A 25,614-nucleotide genomic window follows, 5' to 3' on the forward strand; every position below is an offset into this window, starting at 1 on the left:
TCTGGCCATATGTGGTACCAGCATTTCTATCATATATCATTGGTGGGATCTTAAAACACTGCAAAATCACTCAAATAAGTTGCGGGGCAGAAACATGAACAGTCCGATGAGTGAACAGGTTGGAAACCCAGAAGTCATTCAGATTTTCTCATCGGATTATGGAATATTGCAGAAGATGAGCTCTTTGCCAGAATGTTTATTCGTCCGTTTTGGTCACAAATGAATACCAATGTCATTATCTCTAATTTTATCGAAGTAATAAGCTAACAGCAGGCTACTCCCCGATGCCAGTGTCACATGGGCGCTGTGGACGAGCTTGATAGCTTTTGTAGACTCATTTCACCACTTTAAAAACCTTAAAAATGTGGGAAAGTGGGATATTCAGAGCGTCGTCGAGGAAAATGTAAAAATCTGTTATGCTTCTGTTAACCACAGACTTTAAAAATGGATTTGAGTTATTTACATTCAGAATGTGGTCTTTATTTACAGAAATTATTTTTTCAGATGTGGCCCTAATCATCATCTGCACTGAGATATGTTGTCTTGTTTGTCTTGTACTTAGTTTATTTTTGTTTTCATGTGAAGAATTAAAGAAAACAAATCTCAAGTATTTCTTTTCCTGCTCAGCAGCAAGCAGCAGACACACATTTAGAGACTACCTGATAAACATAGTGGAGTGTTTTTGATTCGATGTTGCCTTACTCTGACTTTGATGATACTGACTCGAATTGATAAGAAATTCCGAGAAGCTGATATTTATTGGAAGCGTTTCCTTACTGAAAACAGCTGCCTGCGGTTACCTGACAACGGTGAGATTGAATCAAACAGTAAAGTTCCCAGCTGTAAAACCAAAAGCAGTGAGCTGAAGAAGGCTACAAGTCTCTGTAGAGCCGATGGGAACTGCAGAGTCTGTACCCCGATGGGTTTCACAATAAAACCAAATAAAAATTCCATTGATCCAGAGGCAATAGAAAAAGAAGTGCAGCTTCAATAATAAAATAGTGTAGCCATGTTCCAAAATCTCAGCGACAGTTGTGTCTTAATGACGAATAGAAACGATGGTTAATCGTGTGTGTAATACGGTTAAATGTGACGTAAACCACGATCATAAATCTAGCCGGAAAATATAGGAGAGAGTTGAAAGATTCTCATGTTTTCCCTGAGAAAACATCAGCTGAAAGTTAGATTTGCTGGGAGCCAGCACCTGGGAGGCAATGATACGTGCACGCTACTGGGAGAATCTCAAACAGTGAAACTGAGCCCTCTGAAACACACTGCTTCTGATCCCCCACATGTTCCAGAGAGAGGGGTCTTTCTGGGGCACTGACACCGGATCCCACCTCTCGGGCCAGCGAGGGGGCGGGGGGGGGGGTCGTCGCAAAAACTAGAGGATATGGCAGAGAAGGGGGGGGGGGGGAGAGAGAATGGATTGTCCACGGGTGCTTGGGAAGCTGAGGAATATGAGGGGGTATTATGGCCTTGCACAGCGACCAGATGGACAGCAGATGACTTTTGTTCTTGCAAATACTCAGCAGGAAGAGGGAGGAAAAGGAAGAAGAGGAGTAAAAGTGCTGAAAGCAGAAGGAAGAAGGGATAGAGGAGTCAGGCTGAAGTGACATGGGAAAGATAAAACAGCATTGTGTGCTAGCCATGATTTTTTTTTTTAAATGACATCCACCATTAATTAAACTGTGAACTTGTATAGGTAACATGGTATCAATAGATTTTCTATTTACTGGCGATCCTTGGTATCCTATAAACTGCCTAATACGATAATGTTTATAGAAATGAAAAATCCTAATCATAGTCCAGCTTCACTTTAGCAGGACAGGAGCGAAAACTGTTGCTCAGCTGCCCCCTGCTGCTGGGTCCAACAAAGTCCTCCGCACGCCTGTAGCGCCCTCTGGTGGTGTGGACAACCAGTCACAGGCAACAGTCCCTGCAAAACACCTCAGCAGATACCTGGCTGACAGTTTATGCAATGTGAATATGTGGAGTAGCATTTGAAGCAAGCACATGTACAATTATGCAAGAATTCCCTTTTAAACATTGAATCACAGTTTTGAAGTAACTGGTTTGTGCTGCCTCAAGGAAGAATATATGGCATAGGCTATATCTAATATATATTCATCCATATCCTCCTTACTAATGGTTCCATATTGTGGACCAGAGAACTCAATGCAGTGCAATGTATGCAACCAAAAGAGGCAAAGCAGATTATGAAAACATCTTCAACAGTTTTCACCAAAATATAAAGAGAGAGAAAAATGTGAGAATGTATAATAAAAATACAAAAACACTGCAATGCACATAACATGTTGAGGCAGATCATATTAAGATATTTAAGTCAAAGAAGACAGGTTAAAGCATGCCTTGCATTGCCAACTGTTCTGATACTATTTTTGTTTTATTTTTTATTATTTCCAGAGGCAATGCACACCAATCAACAGTAAAACTGTAAATTAGCTATAGTTAGGCAAAAAGGCTAAGTTTCATCTGCTGTCCTTGCTTAGATTTTTTTGAAGGCAGCCAGAAATGTACTAAATGTGCAGGTTATGGATAAGGCTGGGGCCTTTAGTGCCTTGAGCACTAAATCAAACATACAATATAGTTTGGTCTTGTGGTCTGCAGCAATGCCTCTGAGCAAATAAAGTTCCAGTCATTGAGTCTGTCCTTGTTTTCACATTCTGGTTGAACAGATCGACAACATGGTAGTTTAATACCATCATCCCTCGTATCAGATCATCTCTACATTCAGCCTTTAAATTACTCCTTCCAACTCTTTCTGTCAGGCCGTTGTAAAAACCCTCTGACAAGCAGGAATACATAACAAAATGTTATTCAGCTGGCGAACAAACTATGACACACACGTTCATGTCCATACACTACATGTGAAGCTGCATCCAACAATCACTTAGCTCAGCTTAGCTTAGCATAAAGGGCGAAGTGGTTAGCCTGGCTCTGGCTAAAGTGTTTGTTTAACCAGTACAATAAACTAAATATGTAAAAGTTCAGATTTGTATTCAATAAAATTCAGTTTATTTTATACATCACAATATCACTGATTACAAATTTGCCTCAGAGGGCTTTACAATCTGTACACATATGGCATCCCTACCCCTTATAAAGCCGCCGGGCCATTGGCACTTGCAGAGGAAACTACAAGAAATAGAACGCCACTGTAATACCACAACTTGTGATTTTGCTTCAAGAATTGTAAACACTGTTCCAGAGAACTGCTTGCGTATATAAAATGTCCTTCAAAAGGGAAATTATGAATAATGCTGTCTGTCCATTATGGCTTCTGTTTTTGATCAAACTGAATTTGCATTCTTTACAATTTTGTAATTGAGAGTTAAATTGAAAAAAAATGTCTTGTTGTGATAATGATAATTACCATGATAATAATACATTTGTTGAACTCTGTCGGTGGGGTCTTCAAACGGTCTTGAGAGAGCTCTGGCCAACTGGGTGGCTAATCGGCTGGGTAGCTGTAACACAAGTGTGTTGAACTGTCTTTATTCTGAAAACGTTGGGCTAATTGAATTGAATTCAGTTTATTTTGTATAGCCCAAAATCAGAAATTACAAATTTGCATCAGAGGGCTTTATAATCTGTACACATACGACATTCCTGTCCCAGGACCCCACACCTGATCAGGAAAAAATCCCCAAAAAACAAACAAAAAACTTTCACAGGAAAAAAGGGGAAAAAACCTTCAGTAGAGCAACAGAGGAGGATCCCTCTCCCCGGATGGACAGAAGCAATAGATGTCATTAATAATAATGATTATGGACCACAATGCAATTCAGTTCATTTTGTATAGCCCATTATCACAAATGACAAATTTGCCTCAGAGGGCTTTACAATCCGTACACATAGACATCCCTGTCCCGGGACCTCACATCAGATCAGGAAAAACTCCCAAAAAAAACTTTCACAGGGGAAAAAGAGAAGAAACCTTCAGGAGAACAACAGAGGAGGATCCCTCTCCCCGGATGGACAGATGCATGCAATAGATGTCATGTGTACAGAAGGAAGCATTACAGAGTTACAACAGATTCAATGGGTATGACAGAGTGTATGAATAGTTGGTAGTAGGCATGGACCAAGATCTAGACCTTGATAATCCATCAGGCAGATGGAGGTAGAGCGGAGGAGCAGGCGGGGCACATCAGCAGGGCCATGGCAGCCAGGTCCAATGGACCCTATGAGACGTAAAGTCACAAGGACTCCGGAGAGGAAGCAGAGTTAGTAATGTGCAATGGAGAGATGTAAATTCATCCATAGTCGAGAGACAAGAGGAGATAGGAGATCAGTGTATCCTAAAACGTCCCCCAGTAGCCTATAAACCCAGCCAACCCTGTCTCACAAAAATTACGTTCCCCCAGACCTCAAATGCAATTTGCAGTTACGTTTGACTGAAACGTATTTCTCTCCAAATTACGTTTGACTGAAACGTATTTCTCTCCAGATTACGTTTGTATTTGACGTATTACAATTACAAATACGTCTCTAATCAACGTATCTTTGCCGTTTGTTGTCTCTCTTTTCTACAATGCTGTTATGAATTGGAAAAAGCGTCCTCTAGTCTTATTTATTATTATTTTATATGTTGTTTCGCCTGCGTATTATGACAGCAATAAGCGTTGTAACGGATCATATGAATTGGCGTGAAGACTTTCTGCTGGTGACACTCCTTTATTTTCTTTCTTTAGGTGACAATACATGAATTAAAACTCGTAAACTATCACCACCTTAAACTCTACGATTTAACTTCCTCATCTCATTTGATCATGCATCTGTTGTCGAAGTTAATATGGCTTTGAACAATACTTTTACATCTCGGTTACAATGTAGGTATTTCATAGGATCTACTATTCCAAAGCCGTTAGAAATCATCCAATCATACATCAGCGTTTTGCGGCCGGATGGGGACATGATTATTATTTTTTGTTCAAACTTTAGAAAATTAAATTTCCACTTACAGGTTAAATCGTGAAAGTTAACATCAAGTGGTAAGCCGTGCATCTAAAAATGTAGCCTAACCAAATGATGATGCAATTCAAACATGCCATATTACATGAAACCAATAAACTGTGTGTCATTACATTAAACCAATAAACTGTGTGCCAGTGAGAGAGGGAAGAAACTCCGACGGCTGTGACCAATGTATCACCAACAGCAGAGATGACAGACGTTTTTTAATCCACTTGCTGTCCAGACACACATCTATATATATATATTTGGAGTCATAAACCCCCCCTCCCCCCTCCCTCTGAGTTGCTGTCAGCCAATGGGTTTTGAGATGTGGCGCCATCTCTTCGATTCAGGAAACCCTCTCCTCCACCGCCACTCAACTAGTCAAGTGAGATCATCTAAGTCCCACTTCGGGTTTTTACTTTCAAAATAAAACCGTATCTGACTGTCGACACAGCTTTGTGAAAATGACAGTTAAAAGATTCAGCATTCTACAGGGTGATAAAGACTACATTGATACTTGATACATATAAATACTGAGTATATTTGTGACCTAGATGCAGTCAAAGCAATGTACATGAAATATGTTACATATCTATGTTACATATCTAAGTGTAACACACATTTTGAGCTCGAATGTCTAACAGCATTGAGAGACCTATCAAGTGTCCCTCTAAATTCAAACGTACACTATTTACTCTGTTCTCTTCTGACTGAGAAGCAATAAAGGAAAGAAATAAAATAGCACCCAATGTTCAGTGTTCAGGCTGACACTTGTATTTTGAAGACAACACAGCCATTTCCGGTGGCGTCCGCCAGCGCTGTCCGAGCTTGACTTGCATCAGGTTTCGACTGCTGCGATCTTGCGTGCCAGCGACTGATGAGTGAAGCGCTGTGGACTCGTCCGGCTATTTCTTCGACGTACGATTCCCGACGTTCACTGAGTCTTTCACAAGAGGTCCTCGCCCCCTCCCCCCAGACGTGAAGCCGCACGCGGTGATCGAAGATGTCTGTGGCCGGGCTGAAGAAACAGTTCCACAAAGCCAGTCAGGTACGGAGACGCCTGCTATTGCTCGTTCACAACAACTGTTCGGATGCGGACGGTGTTCTCTCCGGAGCGCCGAACGGAATCGGGCTTCGGGTGATTAGAAAACATAGAACACAGACATGTAACCCGTGGCGGGTTGTGGCGCGACATCAGAAACTGATTGTAATTGTTTGGTTAAAGCTCTCTGTGTAATGTTACTTTTTCGTTACGATTTCGTCACACCAAACTCCGGTGACCGACCCGATGATCCCACGTATTCTCTCGGGTTCGTTGGTTGTTTGGTGGACTTGAAGCGTTCAAATAATCGCCATAATCCTCTGGAAATGTCGGCGTTGTGGATGACGTGTAATGGTGTGGTTCACCTGGAAGCACACCACTTTAATACAATATCAAACATCAAAAAGTGTGTCTTCATCCAGTATCAGTGGCAGGGGCATGGTGATATAATGATCTAAGGAAAAGAAATACAAAATATATATATGTTTCCTACAAGAAAAACGTCCAACATTTACTGCCGTAGTTTGGTGTGGCATACCTATATTGGATCTGTATATAATGGAGGTATTACAAAAGCTGTTATCGTTCTATTGAGCTTGTGAGCATGGCTGATTATGTTTTGTGCTGATGTTACAGCATGTGTCTCCATTGGTCTGTTTATATCTTCTCATGTAGGAATCATATCACAAGAATTAAATGCCTGTCTTCTGTAGACAAGCAGCTTTAAAGCCAGGCAGCCATCAGGCCTTCTTATAATAACAGCTTCACACACAGGGGTTGAAGACATTGTGTAATCTCGGGATGAATCCACTATTCAGAAATGCATGTAGCTCATGAAACTCCGGCTCCAGCACATTCTGACCATTTGTTCCCACAGCCTCCCGCCACCAAAATACCCCCATGGTGGGCGGCCGTGAGTACCTGAACCAGTTCTCACATTTAGATGAAAAACCCTGTTGGAAACAGACGCGAGCCTGGTGATGTGTACACTTGTTTCAATGTTGGAACCACTGCCAACACCAGATCTCCAGGTGAACATTAAATTCAGTTTATTTGATACAGCCCGCAATCACAAATTACAACTTTGCTTTACAATCTGTACACATATGACATCGCTGTCCCAGGATCTCACATCTGATCAGAAAAAATCTAGGGCTGGTTTTTGTTATTATCAACTGAAACATATTCCCCATCTCTGTTTGAATGTGCCAAGATGCAGCTACATTTTGACTTGTGACCAAAGCAGATACTGGGAATATTAGGAGTGGAGTCAACAGTAGTACTAGATGAAACCGAGCAAAGACATAGCGTTACCTTGAGCTGGTTGATTGTCTCACATTTAGGTCAGCTTCAGCCAAGACTGATCTTAAAGTGATCAATATGTTGTTGATGTATTCATTCATTTTTGTTTTATAACGTGATTGTTACTGGATTTGTGAGTGTAATACTATATTGATATTTTGGTGTTTAAGCAATTTGAAGAGGACACATCTGCTGATGTTCAGAATTTTTTCACATAACCAAAGAACATTTGTTTGATTATAGGGAGCGGGTGGAGTACAGTAGAAAACTCCATCCCAATATGTTGGACCAGAACCTAGATATTCATATTTTGAAGATATTTTAGGGTTAAACATTGACACTTTCACAAAATGCCTACTGTGAGAAATAATCATCAGTGATATGGACCTAATGACTCAATGGTTAAAAAGGCAATTAATAGAACAGCTATAACATGATATATATTACATCAATGTAAATAAATGCAGCCCTTGTAACCAGGAATATACAACACTGATGCCACATGAAAATATCCGCTATTTCTGACAATGTCGTCTCATCGCGATATCAATATAATAATACTTACTTTCTGTATTCTTGTTGTTCTTAGTTTGTACTCAAGGTTGAATGCACTTATTGTAAGTCGCTTTGGATAAAAGCTTCTGCTAAATGACATGTAATGTAATGTAATAATGCATTGCCCAGAAGAACCCTAGAATCCCTGAATAACCGCGAGTCGTGTCAATAACTCAAACTTAAAATACCGTGAAGGGACCTTTGAGTAGCTCTGGTCAGCCTCTTTGTGATAAAGGCAGCATCACAGCTGAGACCTGGTTTCACTTCGACAGGAAATTGGGCATTTTCAATTTCTCTTCAGACCTTGAGGTTAAACGATGCTGGTTGGCTCACATGGCGCCGTACAGGCCCGTCGCTTTGCAGACATGGCGAAACGATTGGTCGCTTCAAGAATTCATGCGTGGCTGTAGATGTCAATATAAGTTTTAGTGTATTTTCAACCTCAGTCACAAAATATACAATCGTAACACCATGATGATAGTTGATTCGCGATACTACATATATTAATATTTCTTGAGTAAATGGGTGCAATTTCTCTTTCTTTTTGAAACAGAGAAGCTCAACTACAAGCGGCTGCATGGTTTTATTTGAGTAAAATCCTACCGTATCAGTGGAAATTCCTCCCATTGGCTTTAGATTAGAACTGTCTTGTGTGACATTGAAATCCCTGAACAAATACTGTACCATCAGTTACCTAAGTAGATAGAGAGAGCTGACATTGGCGCTGACCTTAGACCAGCATCTGTGTGAATTTATAGATCAGGCCACACATTAGAGATGTAGCACTCTCATGTTCCATCACAGCACAGCAGAAAGGATATTGGATGTTGGGTATCTGGGTTGATGCAAGGGGGGGAAATGAAAGTCATCAGTTTCCTCGTGGAGTTATTCCATTGTGCACCAGCTAAATGTCAACCTGCCACTTCCTGTTTGTGTGTAGTGCTGGTCATGGTTGTTGTGGTTGTTTGTCTCCTCCACACTTTGGTCAATGGAACTGTACATTGTACTGGACTTGCAGTTTCACAAGGCACTGTGGCTCTAACGTTGGAAAAGTATCCCTCTGATTCTCTTTCGGCAACATGAGAAATACGGGCCTGTTATGTTTGTAGGCATATTTCTCATATGAACAATGCGGTTCACAGTATTTTCTACCTGTTGGTGTTGTTCTCTGGGACATGCGGTGATGAGCAGCGGAAGCTGTACAACATCGAGAGCGTTTCTAACATTCAAACACAGTGGTTTCCTGCTTCTGCAAAAAAACGTGAGAAGCTGTCTGACGATAACAAACAGACTGTATAAATCAGACCCATGCAAAAAAAAGCAAACAAAAGATCAGTTTTTAGAACTAGGTGCATGTGTGTCAAAAGATATCGTTTGGTGTTTCACCTGTTTCCTGAGGTGGGATAGAGACAAGGGGTGAGACCAGCAATAGATAACTGGGATACAAAACACTTCCTGTTTGTTTCAACCATATGATTCTTTTTCCACTATTCTATTATTAAAAAGGGGGCAATGGAAATGTAGTGGGCTATAATTGTTGAACTAAATCTATGGACAACATACATACAACTACATTTCCCAGAGTACACCAGCAGCAGCAAACTGGCTGCTTGTCACCTGATCAATCAGTGTCACTGATTTGGAGCACCTGTGGGGACAGGAAGGTTCTCATGCATTCGAACAAGCAAACAGCAGAGAGAAGATGCTTCAGGTTCACTCAACGGTTCAGTCTGGTGATTTAGTTACTTTCATGGAGTTTAAAAATGCTGCTTAATATGTTTAGCTGCTGTGTAGGTTGGTGAAGAAACACATCGCAGCGTTAAATGCATTGATTTTGTGTTTAAGGATTTTTGCTAAAATATTTCATTTTGACTTTGGAACATTTTTTAAGTATAAGGTGTTTAATTATATGTTTAATCCCATTTAAAATTCAGTGGAAATGTTTAATTAAAATGTTTAATTTAAAAGGTAATTTCTGTTCTCTGTCTTTAAAGGTTTACAACCTAATTCACCGACAGACCAATCAACTAACAAAGCCAAAATAAAAATAAAAGTGATTGAGTTGGAAATTTGAGTTGTCCTTTGGAACGGTGAACAAGCAATTGCTGGCCTTTTAAGATGAACCAATTTTACAAGTGTTCATTGTTCATCGCCCTCTAAGTCAATACTGATTGACTGAATTGTATGAGGCAGAAATCTACTGCTGCACTGTGAGTTGGAACTTTCTTTTAGGGCTGTAGCTTAAAATTCTTATCTTTATCATCATTGAACTTTTTATTATGCACTAATCATTTGGATATTTTTTGGGAATTCACCAAGCGATCTTCGAAAGAATTCACCAATTGAGTTTTGGAAATGTCAGAAAATGCGAAATTTTTATTTTTTAACATCGGAACATCTATCGCCCTCGTGTTTGGGTTCATACCATCATCCGTGGGCTTACACAGCTCAGTGAATCTCACCGACTGTCTGAATAACTTTTCATATAACTTTTGCTCAGCGTCATGCACATTTTTCGCCAAAGTTTAAACATTTCAACTTGAGACACATTTTATTACTTCGCTCAATTCGTGTCATTCGCGCCGAACAGTGAACATTTGCGTCGCTCACAACCATTCTAGTCTGTGCATTGACTTTGCATGGGATCTACTCGCGCTAAAAGTCCTACAGAGGAAGCAAATTTTGGTTGCTTGTATCGGCAAAAGCATTAATTCGGTGAATGACAACAGTCCAAGCTCGACCAAATCGAGAGCTTTGTCTTCCAACTTAGCTCCCTCTTACCAGACACATCCAGCCCCCGGCTGTGCCTTGAAATCCTGTCCATGAAAATGGAAACAGGATTAGTGACGAGGAACAATCCTTACAGAGGCCAACCCACACTGGAAATTTACTTTATGCCGAGTATACGGACACCCCTTTTTGGTATACAAGAGCCAAATGGCACGTATAGCAACGATCCCAATATTCCTGCAGTACCATCCACAGGACACAGGAATAAGCCTTCTCCAAGTCAACAATACACATTTGGACTGGGTGGGCAAACTCTCCAAAGCTCCTCCACTGTTTGACAGCCAGGGTGGTATCCTCAGAATAGGATAAAGCTGCATAGTCTCCGTTTTCCGTCAGGATGATTGGTCCACAAATGGAAAAACATTGACATTGAAGATATGAACAGCCATCCTTAGTACATCAATAAAAGATGAGTAATGAAAATTGAGTATGATAAATGTATAAAGGCACTATGGTGACACATGACCTAGATGTTGTCTGAGGACCCAATCTGCCCTGCCTCTTTGTCTTGATGACAGTTCTGTTTTGGTTTTGGATCTCCTGCTTAGCATTCCACAGTATAAATGGAATTCACTGGGGTTTTATTACTTTGTGTACAGAAATGGGAGGCAGTGTCATAAAAACCTGCAGGTCCCCTTTCACTCGGATGATACTCTGTGTTTTCGTGTTTTCAGCTGATATTTGATGATAATACATTAAATGCCACTGAAAATCAAATAATATATATATATATATTTTTTTTAAATAAGTTCAAACCTTTTCACACCAAACACACATGGCCCAATCGGTGTGGAGTGGTTGTCTGTTTCAGAAGTTACTCAAATTTGAAGGCCTTAGCAAACTAAAGGTTTCAGTCAAGAAGTACATTCAAAACTAACCTCAGTGGAATAGTCTAGGTTAAAGTATCTGAACAGTCTTCACCACAGGTCATATTACAAAATGAATGCGCTGTCACGTGATACGTGAGCTATCTTTCCTCTGTGCGAACAAAACTGGATTCTGCTCAATACCGATACAGCTGGCACCTCGGTGAAAAGAGTTCATCCATCTTTAATGACTGAGTGATGGAGGGACTGAGCCACAGTCGCCTGGTGGTCTGGCAGGCAGCCTTTTAGTTCATTAGTTTTAGCAGCACATTAGTTTCAGCAGCTCATTATCCTTGTGTGTGGCTTCATGATGACGTGGTTACGCTGATGCGACAGAATGGGAGCCTTCCAGGAGAGCAGGAGCTGATACATGATATGGTCACCGGGTGTCTTCTTGGAGGATTTCCCAATTAAATACCATCTCGGTAGCTCTCTCTGTTCAACCGACAAAAGACCGTGTTGTATCAAGGGGTCGAGAATAAGGGAATTGTTCAAGTGGTCACACGTGTGGACGTGTTTTAAAATATTTATTTAAAAACTTATTTTACAACATTTTCTTTTTTTCAAGGACTTGACTTGTGTTCAAAACATCATCATTAAGAAAAACTACAGAAAACTAGACTACTTAAGAAAGTTCTGCAACAATTTTAAGATACTTAATGTTACATTGTCAGTGTTCTGACAAATCATCCACCACATGAACCAAATTCCTATTTTCCAAGAGCATGTAAATGGTAACTGTCGTCTTTGTCACATTGAAAAAAACATTTTTGGGAAACTTGAGCAGAAATAATCATTTGAGACTCAAAATTAATTAATGGGATTGAGATTTCAGTTTACATTGAGTTTGTAGCTGTATTCTTCTTGAGCAAAGATCAAGTATGGAGGTTATCAGCTTTCCATTTTAATCTGTTGCTCTCAATGGTGGAAAGAAAATCCATAGCCAGCTTTTATCATCTTTAGCTAATTCATTGTATTTCCATAAAGTATCAAAGTAACAAATTACGGATCGACGGCGTCCCGGCGCTAAATCCAGCTTGTATTACATTAGTTATGAACAATATGACAACGTGATATAATTTCAGTTATGAACAGACAAACTGAGCCACAATGTTATACAGGCGTCATTCACTGGCAACATGACAGAGGTGAATATTCTGTCGATGAAGATGAAGAAGGTTGGTTGAGTCTCCATCAAAACTATTGACAATATGGCAACATTAAGGATTATTAGCCGAAAAGAGGATACGTTCAGTGTAAACCAGCATTGAGGTGCATTACCGCCTCCAGCTTGACTGGAGTCCTCTTTCATTTCTCTGTCTCATTACGTTCCACTTAAGAGCGGCTGCTGACTCAAATGTGACACATAGTGGTAGAATTTGGTATACTGGTCTGGTGTTGCAAATCAAACCCGTCTGAACATTTTTACATTGGATCAAACCTAGACTGTATTAACGACACCATTGTCAGATCTGACGTTTAGTATGCTTTCAATATAACCACAAGACATGTGGTTGTCTACATAAAAGATAGCCAATCATGCTGTGACTATTATCTTTGGAGAACACTGTTCAGACTACCACTAATGTAGAGGCTTTAATCTGACACTGACGGGCAGTTAAAACACATATTTGAAAAGTTTTAAAATCTATGCAGCAGAACCAAATATATGGTCTTTGTCAATTTGTGAATTCTTCTTCCTTGTCAAAACCATGGCTTGGCATTAACCATGATGCAACTTGTTCATCGACAGTTCGGTTAGAGATTCAGGTTAGTTATGCTAGCAGATGAGGAGCGGCCCACAGAGGTCTGGTTAACCCACTCTACTCAGCCCCATCGACGCTGACTTGTGTGATATTTGAGGAACTTGATTGGACCCCAAACAGCTCCACCTATTGGCACAAAGGCTTGACGTGACTTTCTAACACATGAAGTAGTAGTTCTCAACACGGTAAAGTTGAGGCGGTACATTTTATTTTTGTGTGCTACAACACAAATACAAAATTAAATGGTTTTCCATCAATCCCACTGTAGAGTTGTCTGTACATTATTATTGTTCTGTAGATCCTTCTATGTGGCAGTCGTTTGAATTACCAACAGAGATACTTGGTAGGAGACGTATGAAAATCAGATACGAGTGGTGTCAGCATTATGCTTTCATGTTTACGAGCCGTGACGATGATTTTGTGTTCTACTCGTACGATGTGGCTTGAGTGAAGGAATAATAATCAAGTTATATCTGTACAGGGCTCGTCAGTTGACGACGCTGCTGATGGTAACGGACAAGTGTGTCCCTGCTCTGGACAGGCCTCTAATCAGCCAATTACCAGGCAGGTTTTAACCCAGGCATGACGAAGGAGGATTAATACGATTATATCATGCAACCTTGTCTAATGCATTTTTTTTTTCTCAGAAAAGATTCATTCATTTTCTTGTAAGTCACTTTCTGTTCATCAGGAGATTATTCTCCCTCAAGCACTGATCGAGTAGTGATGTATGGCTTTGTAAGTTTAGGGTGAGATACGTCTGCATCTGTCTTCGGCCGTGGCTCTATTCAATGCCACTTTTGTGATTGGTTGCACCAGGTAGGACCCCAGCTGTGAGAAAATGTAAATGTAAACCGGAAAGGGAATTGTGATATGTTAAACGTCCAAACACAAGCTCTAAGCAACTTAAAATTAATAATAATTCAAACCACAAATACAACAAAATCATGTTTAATCAAGCAAATGTTTCTATTAAAACAAGTTTTTGTTTCCTAATCCTATTGTTTCGTTTGTATGCACACATACACTGCATACTCTGACAACTGAAGTTATTCTGACAAAACTGAAGTTATTTTACTCTGCCCTGAACACCTCAAGGATCAATTATCTGGTGATGTGGTTTCTGTAGAAGGCATTGTCCTGGCATCCAACACCACTGTAAAGAATCTTGGTGTTATCTTTGATCGGGACTTGTCCTTTAACTCCCATGTGAAGAACATCTCAAGGACTGCATTTTTTCATCTACGTAATATTTAAAAAATCAGGCACATCTTGTCTCAAAAAGATGCAGAAAACTGGTTCACATGTTTGTTACTTCTAGACTAGATTACTGCAACTCCTTATTATCAGGCTGCTCTAATAAGTCTCTTAGGTCCCTCCAGTTGATCCAGGATGCTGCAGCTCGTGTACTCACTAAAACCAAGAAAAGAGATCACATTACTCCTGTATTAGCTGCTCTGCACTGGCTCCCCGTTAAAGCAAGAATCACATTTAAAATTCTTCTCCTCACCTCAAAAGCTATGGAAGACGTGAAATATCTTAAGTATAAATAAATAAATGCATGAATAAATACAATAATAAATTAATGTATACATAAATAAATACAGGAATACATACAAATAATAATTTGAATAAATGTATAAATAAATACAAGAACAAATAAATGAATGCTTAAATAAATGTATAAATAAATAAATACAGGAATAAATGCATATAAATTATACGAAACAGGACATCATTAAATAAATCTATTTCTACAGTTCTGTGTTTCTTCATTTAATAATGTCTATGTGTCCACATGTATTTCTTTTATTTATGTTTGGCATTTATGTGTCCTTATATATCACAACTTTTTAATTTGTGATATTAGGCTATACAACATGAACTGAATTGAATATAATAATAATAAAGTAAAATATCTAGAATGGATTGTTGTTTATTTTATATTAAATTGTCGAATTTTCTGTTCATTTTATTATTTTCCATTCTGGCAAGCACCTGGAAAAAGCTTAATACCAAGACCCGTATTGAAAAGACAAGAGGAACCACGGCCTTCATGGGAATAAACCTGCTGCCTCTTCATTCCTGCACACACGGAAACTTAAACACATAAAGAAAGATCCATAACTCCGAACACCCAACAGAGCACACCGAAAACGTTGGTTCCATAAGAACCCAGCGTAGTGCACACACATACACACACACACACACACATACACACACATTGCTCTTGTGCTAACAGCTATAAAGTAAATGCTGAATGAATAGCTCCTCTCATTGTGTTATCTAACTAAGTATATCTCAACCTTTTCCACTGGCAGTCCGTACAAATGGACATGAGCAACTAGGTTTCCTCCCAAAAAACACACACACACTCACTCACTCACACACACACACATGTAGGAGGGGAAACCTTTTGCTTAACTATGTTATAATTGAACTGTACAGTTGAAGACATGTAGACATATATGCAAAGATAATGTGTTGGTATCTGTAACCTCCTGTAAAAGAAACCATGACCAACTATTTATCACTCAGCTTGGGAACCCATAAAGCCCTTTCATGGACCTTGAGTCCGACATAGACACCCCTGTTCTGTATGCTGTTGAGCCATTTGTACAATCAGCTTTCATTGACCTTATCAAATCAATGACTAGCACCTATCTTTTGTGAGGGTTTGCAGCTCAGTCGAAACCTCTGTAATATGAGATAAGGGGACTGACTGAAAGGGAAGAAAATCCTTGTCTCTGTTGCTATTGAAGGCTTTTCACTCAAACAATGGATAGTTAAAGCTTCACCAGTCTAGTATCATGATATGGCCGACAGCGACAAAAACAGTTTTTTAGTTCTTTTGAGCATATTTTATTCTTTTTGAATTTTTTTTTTACCAATGGTAAATTTCAATTAAATGTCTGAGAGGACGACTTATTTGCTTGACCATGATCTCAGCTGGAAAACCGTTTGGGGCTTCAGTTTACAACTCATTCCAGTCACCACAAGTCTGTTCAAAACTGCAAGCAGGTCAGCTGCGTGTTTCTTAAAACATGTCTCTCAATATTGTTGTGCTTCAGACAAATCATACAGGTGAATTCTAAAAAGCCGTGTTTATTTGGATATCCACTGCACCCGCCTCCCTCTCAATCTGCATTGGCTGAATTAGTGCTGTACGGTCCCCTCTTCTCGGCCTCCCAAACACATCCTTTGGGAGGCAAACTAAAACAATATGGTTCAGCTAACACACACAAACACACTCCAACAATTCCTGTGTACGTGTGTGTAGGCCAGTGATTCAGCACCTCGATAGATTCCACTTTTATTTTATTGTTTTGAAGGGAAACAGCTGTTTAATCCAGTTGACTGTGTGGTTTGACTTCCTGACACGTCCCCACCTCTCGGTAGTGTTTTTCAGCTAAGGGGAAAGTGTGATCTATGACAGACTGGCAAACTGAGCACCAAACAGGCAAAGCATCACACGATTTTTCACTCTTCACTTGACCTTCTGCGCTCTTTTCCTAATGTCCACACCCTATCCACATTTAAAATGGCGCTGTGCCAACGGCTGCTTGTTTCAGTAGTGGCGTTTTGCTTTTATTTTATTGTCTTTTTTTGCACTTTTCCTCTCTTTTTCTTTTTCTTTTCTTTCACGTTTGTCTTAGTTACGGTCGGACACTGGACCATAACTACTTTTTTCGATACTTCTACTGTGGCTTTTGTTCACTTTGTCGTGAGTATCGGAGAGCCACAGCAAAACAATGACGGGGACCGTCGTCTACTCGCGTGCTCAGTTGATCGCGCTGTGCAAGCCGCTGCTTCTGCCTGGAGACAGACCTGTGATCCCGCTGGAGCTACGGAGAAGGGCTCGCGGCTGCAGATCGGGTGTCAAGCGTAGGGCTAAAACGAGGAGATACAAACCCTCGGTACCGTCGATCATAACGGGGAACGTGAGGTCTTTGGCGAATAAGACGGATGAGCTCGGCGCTGGTAATGACTGAGAGGATCTTCCGTGAGAGCAGTCTCTTGTGTTTTACTGAGACGTGGCTGCACGCGGACTATCCGGATCACAGCGCGTCTGTACCCGGCTTCAGGACTGTTCGGGCTGACAGAGACGCTACACAGAGTGGTAAGAAGAGGGGGGGCGGGATCGCTGTTTATGTGAATGAACGGTGGTGCCATCCGGACCATGTGTGCATGAAGGAGCGCTTCTGTAGCCCGAACATTGAACTGTTGGCCGTGGGGATGCGCCCGTACTATTTGCCGAGAGAGTTCACGTCCGCCATTGTGGTTGTCGTGTACGTGCCACCATCAGCTGACGCTGAGGAAGCTGTGGACACCATCCACTCCACTGTGTCTGCTCTGCTGAATCATCAGCCTGGAGCATTCATGGCTATCACTGGTGACTTTAACCACACCACATTGGATAAAGCTCTGCCAACCTTCCATCAATACATAGACTGCCCAACAAGGAACAATAAAACTCTGGACTTGCTGTATGCTAATACTAAGGACGCATACAGCGCCACTGCCCTTCCCCCCCTCGGCAGGTCTGATCATGACCTGGTCCGGCTGACACCCAGGTATGTTCCTCTGGTGAAGAGGCTGCCGGTGACCACCAGGACTGTGAGGAGGTGGTCTCTGGAGGCTAACGACGCTCTACAGGACTGCTTCGAGTCAACGGACTGGGATGTGTTGTGTGGACCGCACGGGGAGGACATCAACAGTATGACCGACTGCATCACGGAATACATCAAGTTCTGTGAACACACCACCATCCCATCACGGACTGTGCGCTGCTTCCCCAACAACAAGCCCTGGATCACCAGCGACCTGAAGGCGCTTCTTAACAAGAAGAAAGCTGCTTTCAGGTCTGGAGACAGGGATGAGCTGAGGAGAGTCCAGCGCAACCTGAAGGTGAAGCTCAGGGAGGGCAAGGACTCCTACAGGAGGAAGCTGGAGGCCAAACTCCAGCTGAACAACACTAAGGAGGTGTGGTCTGGGATGAAGCAGATAACTGGCTTCAAGGTGGGAGGGAGACAGCCAGTGGGCTCCCTGGAGAGGGCCAACGAGCTGAACTGTTTTTCAATAGGTTCAGTTCACAGCCCTCTCCTGTCTCCTCCACACATCACACCTCCCAAACACCTCCCCCTCTGTCCCCCCTGCTGAGCTGCACATCCACCGAGCCCTCAATAACAATGGGCTCCTCCACCCTCCCCCTCTCTCTGTGACGACTGACCAGGTGAGAAGACAGCTGGAGAAACTACTCCAGCGCAGAGCTGAAGGTCCTGATGGCATCAGCCCCAGGGTCCTAAAGACCTGCGCCACCCAGCTGTCTGGTGTCCTGCAGCACCTCTTCAACCTCAGCCTGAGGCTGGGGGAAGTCCCGGTGCTGTGGAAGACGTCGTGCCTGGTCCCTGTCCCAAAGAAGTCAACACCATCTGGCCTCAATGACTACCGACCGGTCGCCCTCACCTCCCATGTGATGAAGGTGCTGGAGAGGCTGGTCTTGGCCCACCTCCGGCCGCAGGTGAAATCGTCGCTGGACCCTCTGCAATTTGCTTACATGAGGTTTTACAGAACATAGTTAAGTAGGGGAGACCACGCCCCTCATTCAGCCAATCATTCGAGCCGACGGTACTTAAACACGTCACACCTATTCACGCCCTCTTCGTCTCAGCGGCGACATTCCCACCAGCTACCGGGACACCGGTAACCCGCCGACCTTCTCCCTCTCTCTCACCCAGCTAACCCCTCTACCTCCCTTACTTCTTACACCTCGACCGTCATCCCGTCCCTCTCGACCCCATCCCTACATCCCTCATCCCCACATGCCTTCCCCTCGACCCCTTTTCCTTTTCTCTCTTTCGCTCGAAGAGGCTTCGTCTCAGCGCCGACATTTCCTACCGGGACACTGGCGGGACACCGGCAACCCGCCGTCTCACCCCGCCGACCTTCTGCCATCTAACCCCTCTACCTCCCTTACCTCTTACCCCTCGACCGTCATCCGTCCCCCTCGACCCCATCCCTACATCCCTCACCCCCACATCCCTTCCCCTCGACCCCTTTTCTCTTTCGCTAGAAGAGGCTTCGTCTCAGCGCCGACATACGGCGCTCTTCCAACCGGTCGAGATCCAGCCGCTCGAACGCGGGCCGTGATCGACCTCCATGCCGACGCTCCGCCGAGCGCTTTACTTCCCACCCCCCGGGTGGACAGTACGTAAGCCGAAAGACGCACTCGCCCAGCGCAACATTCCATGTAACAAACCTGACAGGAAAACCAGACTATATCAACGCCTGACGGACCGCCGGCGGAACACCACGGCACTTCCGGGTTCCCGGCGTTGCAACGGCAGCAACGCCAAGGACGTCACGACTTCACTATTAACCCCATCACATGCTTCCTTCTGCCTTCCCCTCCCCTCCCTCATCCCCCAAAAATGTAGTAATGATAACCATAATACCCTGCATGCAACCCTTCCTTCCACAGGTAGAGACACGTCGCGCATCGGACTAGCACAATCCTAAACTACTGGCCTGAAACAAACGGTCCTCCTCAACCCGACACGTAGTCTCCTCCTTCACTTACCACGCTTCGTCGCCAGCATCATCGGCTGCTTCGGCCATCCACGATCCCCGCGCCACAATTCATCCCGCCGGAGCTCCCGACTTCAGCGCCCGCCACGCCCCTCACCACCTCATCTCACCATTCCATCGGCGTCTACAAATCCCTCTACGAGAGCGCACAGTCCCCCAACCGAAGACCGCAACCATCGAACCCAAAATCATCAGTCTAAGGAAAAAACAAAACTTTCCAATGTGTTTACGGACCGGCAAAGCCAACTCTCGATCTCCAGCGGAGCACTTCCGGGTATCCCTCCGCCGCGTCAGTCGCAGCTGCGATGACGTCACGACGCATCAGGGCGGAGAAACCCAGGCATCCTCACCAGGTCGTATCCCACCCCATTTCAAGCTGCCTCTGTACCAGAGACATTTCACCTAGCAATTTCTTGGCCAAACTTCACCGCCAACACATCCACACTGATCCCGTCACCACCAATGCTGACGCAGCCCTCGCAACCATTAATAATAATAATATCACATTTCATTTGGAGGCGCCTTTCAAGTCACCCAAGGTCACCTTACAATACAATAATACAGAATAAAAGATAAAAGCAGATCGAAACAAAATTAAAACAGAACATAAAAACAAGTCCAACAGCGGAGGAAGCGCAGCAGCAACTTGCCAGCGGACCTTCCTCCTCAGGAAAAAATTATATCTTACTTCCATGCCTTTCGCGTTTACGTTCACCGAATTGACGAGACGCTTTACTCTGGATATGTCTCCGTTACGACAGGCCTCGAACAGCTCCCTGAACGCCCCGCCGATGCCGCTGCTCCCGTCCGCTCCCGAACCAGGCTTGAGACGCTGCAGCTGCCGCCGCCACCAGAGGAGGAGGTCGTCGTAGTGAAGTTCGCGCTGATCGCGAGGACCATGGCGGACAGGTCCGGGGAGGCTTCGGCCACCTCGATTTCCACCCCCCCCCCCCCCCCCGCTGCATTCCCCCCTCACTCTCTGGAGGTACGGGGGCGGAGGTCAGCACAGCCATCGGTGGAGACGCCAGAGGAGCTCCCGAAATAGAGTCGTTCCTCGTCGGAGACCGCAAGGCGCTTTGCGTCGTTGCTGCTCCTGCAGCCGGTCAGACATGGCCGCCCACTGCTCGGGCCCCTCTCGCTCCAAATGTTCCACCTTTCAGCACGCCGGAGCCACTCCGAGGCATACACGTACGGTCCAGCACCGTTGCAATCTATTCAGACAAAGCTTTGACATAACGTCCGAGCCTTCCATCCAAGGCTTCAAAACTTGACCAGTGACTCACTTTCGGTTCCTCGTGCAGGAAGACCAACTCATACGCACCAGCCTCCGACTCCCAACCGGACAGCCATCGCGGCTCCTCTACCTTCATGCCTCGACCACCACCCCTTACCCTACATCTCCTCCATCTTTCGACCCCGTCTCTTAATGTCTCGATCCCTCTGCCCTTCATCCCTTCACCCCGACCCTAATCCCTACATCCCTTCCCCCTCGACCCTCTTTCTGTCCTTGTTGCTTCCCCGTTTCCTTGTACCGCGGTTACATCCGAACCCTGATCCCACTGGTCATCCTCTCCCAGTCGTACTCAAAATCGCGAGTAACTTCCTCCTTCCTCGCACCCCTCACTCTCTGGAGGTACGGGGGCCGAGGTCAGCACAGCCATCGGCGGATACGCCAGAGGAGCGCCCGAAATAGAGTTGTTTCTCGGCGGAGACTGCGAGGCGCATTGCGTGGTTGCTGCTCCTGCAGCCGGTCAGACATGGCCGCCCACCGCTCGGGCCTCCTCTCTCGCTCCAATGTTCCACCTGTCGGCACGCCGGAGCCATTCCGAGGCATACACGAACGGTCCAGCACCGTTGCAATCTATTCAGAAATAGCGTCGACATAACATCCGAGCCTTCCATCCAAGGGGTCAAAACCTGACCACTGACTCACTTTCGGTTCCTCGTGCAGGAAGACCAACTCATACGCACCAGCCTCCGACTCCCGACCAGACAGCCATCGCGGCTCTTCTACCATCATGCCTCGACCACCACCCCATCCATTCACCCCTACCCGAATCTCTACATCCCTTCCCCCTCTACCCTAATCCTCACATCCTCTCATCCCTTTACCCCTACCCTAATCCCTACATCCCCCTACCCTAATCCCCACATCCTTTTCTACCCTCTATCCTTCCATCACACCACCCGCACCCCATATCCCACCTGCATAAACTAATGTACACTACTAACCTCTCCTGATCCTGTCCTCGTTGCTTCGTTCGTTTCACAGGTTTCCTCCGACTGCGGTTGCATCCGAACCCTGACCCCACCGGTCATCCTCTCCCGGTCGTACTCAAATCGCGAGTAACTTCCTCCTTCCTCGCACCCCCTCCCTTCCTATCCCAGTTGAATGGCGAGGATAACGTCTTCCTTCCTCAACCCTCACACCGACTACTAACCTCGCTCGATTCTGTCTTCGTACTTTCTCGCTCCACAGGTTCCATGGATCGCAAATACACCCGCTACCTACACTCCAGCCTTATCGCTTTCATAATTGCACCCAACTAACCGTGCTTGAACCTGTCGCCTGTTCGCCACACAGGTCTTCAAGGATCCTGCTCACACCCGTACCGTGATCCTGCCATCCACCACTACCTTCACAAGCCGTCGAATCGCTACTACAAAGGCCTCTACCTTTCCTCACCCCACTACCATTATTCTACCATCCGACCCTGCGCTATCAGTAGTCTTATCGTCATCATTTTCTGACCATCCCAATAACAGGAATGTTTCATCATACGCATCTAACGCATAGTAACCTTGTCGCGTCGTAGAAAGAGATATCCACTCTTTTGGGGCTCTGCATCAGCCTCAACCCACAAACACATAGCCACGCAGCAGCGGGCCCCATAAAGACGAACCAACTGCACACGCAACAGTCTGCCTCCCACTTCAGTTCCCTACACAGCCACACTCGCAGCTCAGGCTAGTGCTTTCTCTGCACAGACAAGTATTAGATTCGATAGTCTCCCTGGCTTCCGGCCTCCCGCATCCTCCAGTTTACCACCTCGAACTTCGACCACGCCCGACATCTCCGTCCTGCCGACACAGCATCCATAACCCTAAACTCTGCAAGAGCAACAACTTTGTCCGCCTCAACTCACCTTCGCCTTTCGACTAGACTCATGGCGTCATGACCCTAACCACGCCTACTCAAACGCTCGTCGCCAGCCAAACCTCTAAGCAACCACAGCTTTAGACACTTGGCCATGGTCCTCCCTCACTGTCCTCTCCGATACCCGCTCCTACCTAACAACACTCGTAACGGGCATGCACGCTTTTCATCAAGCCATCTTTTGGGGACTCTGCACAGCCAGAGCTTCAGAAGAGACAACCCCCACCCACGAGTCTCCACCCCCGCCGTTCCCTCTAACCACCAGACGTCAGCAGTCTCCAATAGCACCCCTCCAACCCGCTCTTCACGACCCTTCTCGTTCCAGACATAATCAACCCTCCATTCATTTATTTCACAATAAACTAACTGTAAACATGTATCACTGCTGGCGTGGTTTTCCTTAGTGAACAGCCTCATGTGGGAGTGGACGACGCCATCATCTACCTGCTGCAACGAGCTCAGTCGCACCTGGATGGAACCGGTGTCTCTGTGAGAGTCACTTTCTTTGACTTCTCCAGTGCATTTAACACCATCCAGCCACTGCTGCTGAGTGAGAAGCTGCGGGTGGTCGGTGTGGATGCGTCCACCATCTCCTGGATCACTGACTACCTCACAGGCAGGCCACAGTTTGTCAGAATGGGCCGTGTGCTGTCTGGAACGGTGGTCAGTGATGTTGGAGCCCCACAGGGAACTGTTCTGTCTCCCTTCCTCTTCACCAGTGACTTCCAGTACAACACGGAGTCATGCCATCTGCAGAAGTACTCTGATGATTCTGCAGTGGTCGGGTGTATTAGGGATGGACGGGAGGAGGAGTACAGGGCAGTGGTGAGTGACTTTGTAAAGTGGGCCGATGAGAATCACCTTCGGCTGAACGTGGCCAAGACCAGAGAGATGGTGGTGGACTTCAGGAGGAAGGCGACAGCTCCTACACCTCTGAGTGTCCTGGGAGTGGACGTGGACATGGTGGAGGAGTACCTGGGCGTCTCCATCGACAGCCGACTGAACTGGAAGGCCAACATCAACGCTGTGTACAAGAAGGGGATGAGTCGACTCTTTTTCCTGAGAAAGCTTCGATCCTTCAACGTGTGCAGCAAGATGCTGGAGTTATTCTACCAGTCGGTTGTCGCCAGTGTGCTGCACTTTGCCATTGTCTGCTGGGGGAGCAGCATCGGAGCCGGTGACACCAGCCGTCTCAACAAACTGGTTAGGAAGGCTGGCTCCATCATCGGCTGCCAGCTGGAGCACCTGGAACAGGTGGTGGAGAGGAGGACGTTGAAGAAACTTGTGTCCATATTGGACAACCCGGACCACCCTCCACCACCTCCTACAGGGACAGAGGAGTACTTTCTCCAGACGTCTCCTCACGCTCCGCTGCCACAAGGACAGATACAGGAGAACATTCCTGCCGACGGCTATGAGGCTCTACAACAGATCACCTCTTGCCAGATCATAGTGCAATCACTGAATACTTACACTATGTTGATCTGCACTTCACACATCTCATTTGTTTGCACTACACACATACACACATTTCATTTCATTTGCTCTGCACTCATACACACACTTTGCTTTTTGCACTCTGTCTATATTTAATATTTTTGTATTTGATTTGTCAGTGTTGTTGTGTGTTGTGTATGCATGTGTGTTGTATATTTACATATATATTTTGTTTTGTATTTTACTTTTATCTTACTTGTATACTTCTATATCTTTCATCCCTGTTTCTTATATTTTGCGTTTTGTTTTTTATTCTTGTGTGTTGCTGCTACTGTCACGACAAATTTCCCCTTGGGGATTAATAAAGTATATATCTATCTATCTATCTATCTAACCAGCCTGGAAGGCCTCATGACTTGTCCAGACTAATTGTCTTCATCTCATGGTTTAGGTCTCAATGCTTCATCGCATATTTTGATGAAGGAATTGTTTGTGATTTAAATAATGCATAATTTTAAAGCTGGATACACTGTATCGTTGATGAATGAGCTCTGGTTTGACTTCATTAGTGTTCTAATAGAGCATAATTCACATTACATGGCTGTATATTATCAGCAATAATTGGTTTATTGACCAATTTCTTACCAACAGGTCCAATTTATTGGCTTTTTTTCTTTTCTTTAACAGAATAATTTGCTTTAATGTTACAATAGAGGGAGATTTGAGCATAACGACTAGTTTCTCTATCTTGGGTAATTTGTGTAGCTAACGGCAGTGTTTCCCCTAGGTTTACAGCTTCGGGGGGGGGGGGGGACTAGTGCCGCTGCTAGCCATGTTGGTGCCCTAAGCTTAACTCCTTCACGATGCCCCCCCTGAGATAGGAAAGGGCACCTGCGGCGGCGCGCGAGACGGAGAGTGCTAGTAGGAGTGTGCGGCACGCGAGACGGAGAGCCGAGAAGTGTTAACGCGACACGTAGAGACAGAAATGACATGCTGTTGTGTAGATACGATCAATAACAAACGGCTGTTTAGTTTGTTTAATAAAAGAACAAAGACGTGCTCTTTAAGAAAAGGGACCTTAAATTACTTCTGCTGTAATCTGCATGGCGCTATAGAGAAAATTACAGG

At 44.4% G+C, this 25,614-nt stretch overlaps 1 protein-coding gene across 3 annotated transcripts in view; it reads left to right on the top strand.

Moving 5' to 3' along the window:
• The first annotated feature begins 5,882 nt into the window (after window positions 1-5,882).
• Window positions 5,883-25,614, top strand: part of sh3gl3a (SH3-domain GRB2-like 3a) — a 36,977-nt gene continuing 17,245 nt past the window's right edge. Inside the window, exon 1 of one of the 3 annotated variants that reach the window (XM_056412962.1) lies at window positions 5,883-6,031. In XM_056412962.1, coding sequence (XP_056268937.1) covers window positions 5,987-6,031 — 45 coding nt within the window. In that variant the 5' untranslated portion in view covers window positions 5,883-5,986. Of the gene's footprint in view, window positions 6,032-6,952; window positions 7,057-25,614 lie in introns of those variants that run through there. The other 2 variants (XM_056412961.1, XM_056412963.1) reach the window with 2 other exon arrangements.

This window comes from Pseudoliparis swirei, chromosome 4 (genome assembly GCF_029220125.1).
Source record: "Pseudoliparis swirei isolate HS2019 ecotype Mariana Trench chromosome 4, NWPU_hadal_v1, whole genome shotgun sequence".
Taxonomy (NCBI): domain Eukaryota; kingdom Metazoa; phylum Chordata; class Actinopteri; order Perciformes; family Liparidae; genus Pseudoliparis; species Pseudoliparis swirei.